Here is a 9,527-nt window from a genome sequence, read left to right as displayed (position 1 = left end):
TTATTAGTCACGGGCTCATTTTGTAAAGTTAAATCATCACAAGCACAGTTATAAAACATTAAAAAATCTCCGGACGCCGTTTGTAAAACGTTAATAATCTCCGGCGCCTTTTTTTCCCTGTTTGGCGCCCATTAAACGATATTTAGAATGGGACTGAATGGGGCGCCCTTTTTGTCCACTTGTCTCATGCGCCCAAATCTCCTGCTTCCGACTTTGCTTGTCTACCATAATGCCTCCAGCTGCGTTGAATGTCTGACAGGACACTTGAGGTGGGGCAAGCCAACAGCTCCATGGCAAATTGTGACAGCTCTGCTCTGGTCACAGGTCAAACATATACACCCAGAAGTCCAGAGGTTCCTCGCTCCTGAGACTATCCACGGCAATTGTTTACCCAAGGGCAGATACCTGTTGGTTGAGGCATTCCCTAAGGGTGGATACAGAGGTATCCTGCTGAGGCTTTGTGCAAAAGAACGACATGATTGCCACAGCAACTTCAGCATGAAATTGCCCTGCTCTGTCTTGTGGATGGGGGGGGTGTTCCTGGCACTGATGTGGCTGAAAATGGTTGTTCCTGTGCTACTACCACCCTGAAAAGCAGAATACAGCATCTATCTCAGCTTGGTGTGGAAGTGCAGCATTTTGGCCACCCTCAATGAGTCTGGTAGCATGTACGCCATGTTCTGCTTGTACCCCAGGCACTAGCGTCGTGAGGCAGGTGCGGGAAGTGAGACCCGCACCAGGTGGGGTGACTCCAGCCGGCCTGAGCCTGAGGGAGGGGGGTGCTATAATGGAGGGGGGAGTCAGCCGCGGGGAAGGCAGCCCGACCTCTTCCTCCCTTCCACTGCCCGGGCCGCCCTCCGTGCTTCCCCCCTCCGAATACAAAGTCAGCGCAGCCAGGGAAGCGCTGTGAATAGCCAGGGAAGCACTGTGAATGGTCACTCACCTCCCTGGTTCCAATCGCCGCCAGTCTCCTCCTGCTCTGCATAGACGCAGATACACACGCTGCTTCCTGTTTAGCTGGAAGCAGCGTGTGTATCTGCGTCTATGCAGAGCGGGAGGAGACCGGCGGCGATTGGAACCAGGGAGGTAAGTGACCATTCACAGTGCTTCCCTCCCTGGCTACTCACAGCGCTTCCCTGGCTGCGCTAACTTTGTATTCGGAGGGGGGAGCACGGAGGGCGGCCCGGGCAGTGTAAGGGAGGGAGAGGTCGGGCTGTCCTCCCCGCGGCTGACCATTATGTGGGGCACCTATCTACCTATCTAACCTATACTGGGGGGGGGGAGCTACCTTTCTAACCTGTACTCGGGGGCAGATACCTCTCTAATCTATACTGGGGGGCAGCTAACTATCTAACCTATACTGGGGGGCAGCTACCTATCTAACCTATACGGGGGCAGCTACCTATCTAACCTATACTGGGGGGCAGCTACCTATCTAACCTATACTGGCGGGCAGCTACCTATCTAATCTATACTGGGAGGCAGCTGCCTATCTAATCTATACTGGGGGGCAGCTGCCTATCTAATCTATACTGGGGGGGCAGCTACCAATCTAACCTATACTGGGGGCAGGTACCTATCTAACCTATACTGGGGGGCAGGTACCTATCTAACTTATATGGGGGGCAGCTACCGATCTAACCTATACTGGGGGCAGGTACCTATCTAACCTATACTGGGGGCAGGTACCTATCTAATCTATACTGGGGGGCAGCTACCTATCTAACTTATATGGGGGGCAGCTACCTATCTAACCTATACTGGGGGGCAGCTACCAATCTAACCTATACTGGGGGCAGGTACCTATCTAACCTATACTGGGGGGCAGGTACCTATCTAACTTATATGGGGGGCAGCTACCGATCTAACCTATACTGGGGGCAGGTACCTATCTAACCTATACTGGGGGCAGGTACCTATCTAATCTATACTGGGGGGCAGCTACCTATCTAACTTATATGGGGGGCAGCTACCTATCTAACCTATACTGGGGGGCAGCTACCTATCTAACCTATACTTGGAGCAGCTACCTATCTAACCTATATGGGGGGCAGCTACCTATCTAACCTATATGGGGGGCAGCTACCTATCTAATCTATACTGGGGGCAGGTACCTATCTAACCTATATGGGGGCAGCTACCTATCTAATCTATACTGGGGGGCAGGTACCTATCTAACCTATACTGGGGGCAGGTACCTATCTAATCTATACTGGGGGGCAGCTACATATCTGACATATACTGGGGGGCAGCTACCTGTCTAACCTTTACTGGGGGGCAGCTACCTATCTAACTTTTACGGGGGGCAGCTACCTATCTAACCTATACTGGGGGCAGGTACCTACCTAATATATACTGGGGGGCAGCTGCATATCTGACATATACTGGGGGGCAGCTACCTGTCTAACCTTTACTGGAGGTAGCTACCTATCTAACCTATACTGGGGGCAGATACCTATCTGACCTATACTGGGGACAGGTACCTATCTAATCTATACTGGGGGGCAGCTACCTATCTAACTTATATGGGGGGCAGCTACCTATCTAACCTATACTGGGGAACAGCTACCTATCTAACCTATACTGGGGGGCAGCTACCTATCTAACCAATACTGGGGGCAGCTACCTATCTAACCTATATGGGGGCAGTTACCTATCTAACCTATATGGGGGGCCGCTACCTATCTAATCTATACTGGGGGGCAGGTACCTATCTAACCTATATGGGGGCAGCTACCTATCTAATCTATACTGGGGGGCAGGTACCTATCTAACCTATACGGGCGCAGCTACCTATCTAACCTTTACTGGGGGCAGGTACCTTTCTAATCTATACTGGGGGGCAGCTACATATCTGACATATACTGGGGGCAGCTACCTGTCTAACCTTTATGGGGGGCAGCTACCTATCTAACCTATACGGGGGGGCAGCTACCTATCTAACCTATACTGGGGGCAGGTACCTACCTAATCTATACTGGGGGGCAGCTGCATATCTGACATATACTGGGGGGCAGCTACCTGTCTAACCTTTACTGGGGGTAGCTACCTATCTAACCTATACTGGGGGCAGGTACCTATCTGACCTATACTGGGGGGCAGCCAGCTACCTATCTGACCTATACTGGGGGGCAGCTACCTATCTGACCTATACTGGGGGCAGCTACTTGTCTAACCTATACTGGGGGGCAGCTACCTATCTAACCTATACTGGGGCAGCTACTTATCTAACCTATACTGGAGGCACCTACCTATCAAACCTATACTGGGGGGCAGCTACCTATGTAATCTATACTGGAGGCACCTACCTATCTAACCTATGCTGGGGGCACCTACTTATTTAACCTGTATTGGGGGCACCTACCTACCTACCTATCTGGCTGCCTATATAAGGCCATTGCCTTACTGTAACATAGTTACATTACAGTTATCTCCACCCATGTGATGTCATGGCCACACCCACCGGTTTTGGGGGGGGGGGTGTTAGTAAATTATCCGCCCCGGGTGTCAAATACCCTAGCTACGCCACTGACCCCAGGGTCTAATAAAGTTAACACTAAGTACAGGTCAGTGTCCACCATGGATTTGATATGGGGGGTCCTTCCTCAGACACGCCAGCATGAACTGCCCCATTCTAATGAGGTTTGAGGCAGAGGACTCCAGCTCCTGTTTCTCATCTAGTGCAACATCCTCCATCACAGTTTGTTCCCTCCAGACAAGACCAGCGTCACCTGAAAGGTGAGCAGCCTCCCGGGAAGCCTGCTCCTTTTGCCCTGCCTCACCACCATAGCCATCCTTCTCCTTGGACTCATCGTTAGGGTTAGGCACCACCGGGGGGTGGTTAGGGTTAGGCACCACCAGGGGAGGGTTCTGTGAGAGCGTAGGGTTAGGTTAAGCTGCATTGTTTAATTATGTAATGATTTTTAACATTAATATATTTTCGTTTTCTTCTCCCATCTGTATTAAAACGGTATTTATAGTTAACCAACTTTGTTAACAATGTTATAGTTATTGAGATTTCATTATCCCCAGGCACAAATTTGTTTTCCAGCCGGGTCCTTTATTCCTGGCACCCTTTTTTTTGCACCCAGTAAGTGAGAACAAAAATATATTGGACACTGTAAATGATCTATTTATTTTCAACACACACTAACTGTCTGATATGACTGAAGGTAATGCACAGTTGCATAGTAAGGTGTGGTGTTGTAACTACATATGCTAATCAACAATCGGTAAGTGAGAAAAAAATGTGCGGGACACTGTAAATTATTATTATTTTTACCACACACTGCTTTGGCTATACTTGTCGCCTCCCATGCCCAAATTTCAGTTTGATCTGACTGAAAGTAATGCACAGTTAGGTGACACGGGTGATGCTGTGTGGAGGTCTATCTCACATGCACAGTGACAGCGGACTACAGCCAGCCATACACTACATTGTATAACTGTATACAAGTGTTGTGTTGCTATAATACACACTACAATAACAAAATATCAGTACAGCACACAGCAGGGTCAATGTCAGTACACAACTATTATAGGGGGTCCTAAGCTGGTGCACTGTGCACCTAGGAAGCAGCTACACAACACAATATACAGTAAATGCAGCCTATGTGGTCAGGAAAAGTCCTCAAAAGGACTATCGGTGGTCTCTCTAGTTGGTGCACTGTGAGTAACTGTGCACATAGGAAGCAGCTACACAGCACAATATATCACAGTACAGCCTATCTTACACTGTCCCTGTATCAGCAGCAGCAGCTCCTCTCCGTGCACTGACTAAGGCAGAGTGTAAAATGGTGGCCAATGGGGTGGGGAGGGGGAGTGGCCCGGGTGGCGATCAGGCCGGATTGGCTGTCCTGTCCCACCTAACTTCAGGGTGAAAGTTCAAAGAATGGTGCTATGGGAAAGTATCGAGCTGGCAATAGGCAACTGTTCGCCACGGCGAACAGCAGTGTTGCTCGGATACCTCATTATCCTATTCGAGTTTGGTCGAATTCGGATAGTAAACTATCCGAATTCACTCGAAGTTTGATATTCGGATTAATCGAATATCCGATTCGACCTCGGATATCCGTCGTCACTATCCGAGTCTGTATTCGAGTAAAATATTCGAGCTGGCCTTAAATAGCTTGTAAAACTTGTATTGGAGGTCAATGATGCATGAAACCACCTTTTTTATGAAGAAAAACATCAAGTGATTATGTGGTGATGTAGTAGTTATAAAAAGGGTATCAAAAATAGTAAATTAACTTCACGAAAAGTGTTGGCATGAGAAGGTGTGTCCAAAATGGTTGTTGGAAGTCTTCATTTATGTCGTCTTCATCTTCTTCTTCTATATCTTCTTCTTCTTCTATATCTTCTTCCTCTTCTATATCTTCTTCTTCTTCTTCTAGATCTTCTTCTATATCTTCTTCTTCTTCTTCTAGATCTTCTTCTAGATCTTCTTCTTCTTCTAGATCTTCTTCTATATCTTCTTCTTCTATATCTTCTTCTTCTTCTTCTAGATCTTCTTCTTCTATATCTTCTTCTTCTTCTAGATCTTCTTCTATATCTTCTTCTTCTAGATCTTCTTCTTCTTCTAGATCTTCTTCTATATCTTCTTCTTCTAGATCTTCTTCTATATCTTCTTCTTCTTCTAGATCTTCTTCTATATCTTCTTCTTCTAGATCTTCTTCTAGATCTTCTTCTTCTTCTTCTTCTTCTTCTTCTTCTTCTTCTTCTTCTTCTTCTTCTTCTTCTTCTTCTTCTTCTTCTTCTTCTTCTTCTTCTAGATCATCTTCTTCTTCTTCTAGATCTTCTTCTAGATCATCTTCTTCTTCTTCTTCTTCTAGATCATCTTCTTCTTCTTCTAGATCTTCTTCTAGATCATCTTCTTCTTCTTCTAGATCTTCTTCTAGATCATCTTCTTCTTCTTCTAGATCTTCTTCTAGATCATCTTCTTCTTCTTCTAGATCTTCTTCTTCTTCTAGATCTTCTTCTAGATCTTCTTCTTCTTCTAGATCTTCTTCTAGATCTTCTTCTTCTAGATCTTCTTCTTCTTCTAGATCTTCTTCTAGATCTTCTTCTTCTATATCTTCTTCTTCTAGATCTTCTTCTTCTAGATCTTCTTCTATATCTTCTTCTTCTTCTAGATCTTCTTCTAGATCTTCTTCTTCTTCTTCTTCTTCTTCTTCTTCTTCTTCTTCTTCTTCTTCTTCTTCTAGATCTTCTTCTTCTTCTTCTAGATCTTCTTCTTCTTCTTCTTCTAGATCTTCTTCTTCTTCTTCTTCTAGATCTTCTTCTTCTTCTAGATCTTCTTCTTCTTCTAGATCTTCTTCTTCTTCTTCTTCTTCTTCTTCTAGATCTTCTTCTTCTTCTTCTTCTTCTTCTTCTAGATCTTCTTCTTCTTCTTCTTCTTCTTCTAGATCTTCTTCTTCTTCTTCTAGATCTTCTTCTTCTTCTTCTAGATCTTCTTCTTCTTCTTCTAGATCTTCTTCTTCTAGATCTTCTTCTTCTTCTTCTAGATCTTCTTCTTCTTCTTCTAGATCTTCTTCTTCTTCTTCTAGATCTTCTTCTTCTTCTTCTAGATCTTCTTCTTCTTCTTCTAGATCTTCTTCTTCTTCTTCTAGATCTTCTTCTTCTTCTTCTTCTTCTTCTTCTTCTTCTTCTAGATCTTCTTCTTCTTCTTCTAGATCTTCTTCTTCTTCTTCTAGATCTTCTTCTTCTTCTTCTAGATCTTCTATATCTTCTTCTATATCTTCTATATCTTCTTCTATATCTTCTATATCTTCTTCTATATCTTCTATATCTTCTTCTTCTATATCTTCTCCTTCTCCTTCTTCTTCTATATCATCTTCTTCTCTATCATTATATTATGTGTCTTGGATACCTCTAAATTAAGTACAATTTTTTTTTCAAATTGATGCAGGCAGGAGGCAGCTATTGTTGAGCGTAATAGCTGGTGGCGCATGGGCAGCAGCACCTTGTAATGTGTTCCCTGGCAGTGGAGAGAAGACACAGACAGCAGGAGGAAATATAACAGCAGGCAGCGTGAGGAGGATAAGTGTGTGGCAGACTGGCATTTGGCAGCAGGCAGGAGGGCAGGCAGCGAGACATACAACCCGGACACCTCTAAAATAATTTATTTATTTTTTTCAAAATAATGCAGGCAGCTATTTTTGAGCGCAATAGCTGGTGGCGCATGGGCAGCAGCACCTTGTAATGTGTTCCCTGGCATTGGAAACATACAGACAGCAAAAGGAAATACAGCAGCAGGCAGCGTGAGGAGGATGTGTGTGTGGCAGCAGGCAGCAGGCAGGAGGGCAGGCAGCGAGACATATTAGGCCCTGGGTCCTAGCGGTGGTTCCAGGGCCGTAAATAAACAGCATGAGGTTCCAGACAGCGGTCGTGAAGCCCACATTGTGTACAATACACAATTGGGACAGCACAGTTTTTAACCCGGACACCTCTAAATTAATTACAATTTTTTTTTTCAAAATAATGCAGCTATTGTTGAGCGTAATAGCTGGTGGCGCATGGGCAGCAGCACCTTGTAATGTGTTCCCTGGCAGGGGAGACACACAGACAGCAGGAGGAAATATAACAGCAGGCAGCGTGAGGAGGATAAGTGTGTGGCAGACTGGCATTTGGCAGCAGGCAGGAGGGCAGGCAGCGAGACATACAACCCGGACACCTCTAAAATAATTTATTTATTTTTTTCAAAATAATGCAGGCAGCTATTTTTGAGCGCAATAGCTGGTGGCGCATGGGCAGCAGCACCTTGTAATGTGTTCCCTGGCAGTGGAAACATACAGACAGCAAAAGGAAATACAGCAGCAGGCAGCGTGAGGAGGATGTGTGTGTGGCAGACTGGCAGCAGGCAGGAGGGCAGGCAGCGAGACATATTAGGCCCTGGGTCCTAGCGGTGGTTCCAGGGCCGTAAATAAACAGCATGAGGTTCCAGACAGCGGTCGTGAAGCCCACATTGTGTCCAATACACAATTGGGACAGCACAGTTTTCAACCCGGACACCTCTAAAATAATTACAATTTGTTTTTTTTTTTCAAAATAATGCAGGCAGCTATTGTTGAGCGAAATAGCTGGTGGCGCATGGGCAGCAGCACCTTGTAATGTGTTCCCTGGCAGTGGAGACACACAGACAGCAGGAAGAAATACAGCAGCAGCAGCAGGTGTAATGTGTGTGTGCGCCACTTCATGTCCCCCTCTCGCCGACAACAGGGGCCAGGAATTCGCCTTCCACCCAAGCCTGGTTCATTTTGAGAAACGTCAGTCCGTCCACAGACTTGTGAGACAGACGAGATCGCTTCTCAGTGATGACTCCACCGGCTGCACTGAAGCAACGCTCTGACAGTACGCTGGAAGGGGGGCAGGAGAGCACTTCCAGGACGTACTGCGCAAGCTCGCTCCAGATCGGCAGGTGCTTGACCCAATACTCCATGGGATCAACAGGGGCCACGCTGTCAAGCCCGCTGAAGGACCCCATGTAGTCAGCCACCATGCGGGTCAAGCGCTGTCTGTGACTGGAGGAGAAGGATGCTGCTGCAGGCACCTCCTCTCTAGTCCTTGGCAGCTCTACACTCATGTAGAGCTCGTTGGTCAGAGACAGCAGGTCTGTGGTGTGTGTGCGCTTGCTGCTGGTGGATGCAGGCACCTGCTGCTGCCTCTGTGCTGGCTGGACAGTGGGGGTGGATGGCTCAGGGAAGGCTTCCTGCAAGCGCTCAACAAGGGACAGCTGCAAATCCCTCATTTTTGGCGCACGGTCTCCTCCAGCAGGCAGGAACTGGCTGAGCTTTCCCTTCAGACGTGGGTCCAGCATCATGCAGATCCAGATGTCCTCCCTCTTCTTCATCTGGATGACCCTTGGGTGCTTGCGCAGGCACCTCTGCATGTGCGCTGCCATTGGGAAGAGTCTGGCCACGTCTGCTGGCACATCATCGGCAGCCCCAGAGCCTACAGTGCTGTCCTCCTCTTCCTCTGCCCCCTCCACCTCATCCTCTCTCCACCCCCGCACCAGTCCAGCTGCGCTCTGCTGCTCCCCCTCATCAGCAGCAAGGTCAGGGACCTCCACCAACTCAAAGCCCTCCTTCTCAGAGTTGGCCTGTGAAGCTGCCTGCAGCTCCTGTTGGTCCAAGGCTGCCGCGCCCCTCTTCCACCAGTGCATACAGGGCCCTGTCCAGCACACATACCAAGGGGACCCACTCGCACACCATTGCATGGTCCCTGCTCACCATGTTGGTGGCCAGCAGGAAGGGTGCCAGGACTGAGCACACCTGCTGCATGTGCCCCCAGTCCTCCGTGGAGATGGACGGGAGGTTGGTGGTGGCACGCCCAGTTGCAGTGAGGGAGGCAACTGTTGCTCGTGCAAGGTACTGGCTGACAGCCTGCCTCTGTTCAACCAGACACTCCAACATCGCCAGGGCGGAGTTCCAGCGAGTTGGAAAATCGAGCATGAGCCGGTGCTGTGGCAGGTGCAGCTCCTTCTGCACCTCTTCCAGGCTCGGCTGCAGGCAAGTGCCGGAAGTGACGCA

The 9,527-nt window shown here is 47.8% G+C and overlaps 1 protein-coding gene across 1 annotated transcript; it reads left to right on the top strand.

The window, feature by feature from the left end:
* Window positions 1-5,685: 5,685 nt before the first annotated feature.
* LOC137522556 (serine-arginine protein 55-like) lies at window positions 5,686-6,330 on the top strand (the record flags this gene model as incomplete). Its single annotated transcript, XM_068242635.1, has 1 exon — window positions 5,686-6,330. A coding segment is annotated over one exon (645 nt), but the record flags the coding sequence as incomplete, so codon positions are not given.
* Between the last annotated feature and the right edge of the window lie 3,197 nt (window positions 6,331-9,527).

The sequence above is a fragment of the Hyperolius riggenbachi genome, chromosome 6 (assembly GCF_040937935.1).
Source record: "Hyperolius riggenbachi isolate aHypRig1 chromosome 6, aHypRig1.pri, whole genome shotgun sequence".
Classification (NCBI taxonomy): Eukaryota; Metazoa; Chordata; class Amphibia; order Anura; family Hyperoliidae; genus Hyperolius; species Hyperolius riggenbachi.
The sequence above is the reverse complement of the archived record's forward strand: the minus strand, read 5'-3'. Positions and strand labels throughout refer to the sequence as shown.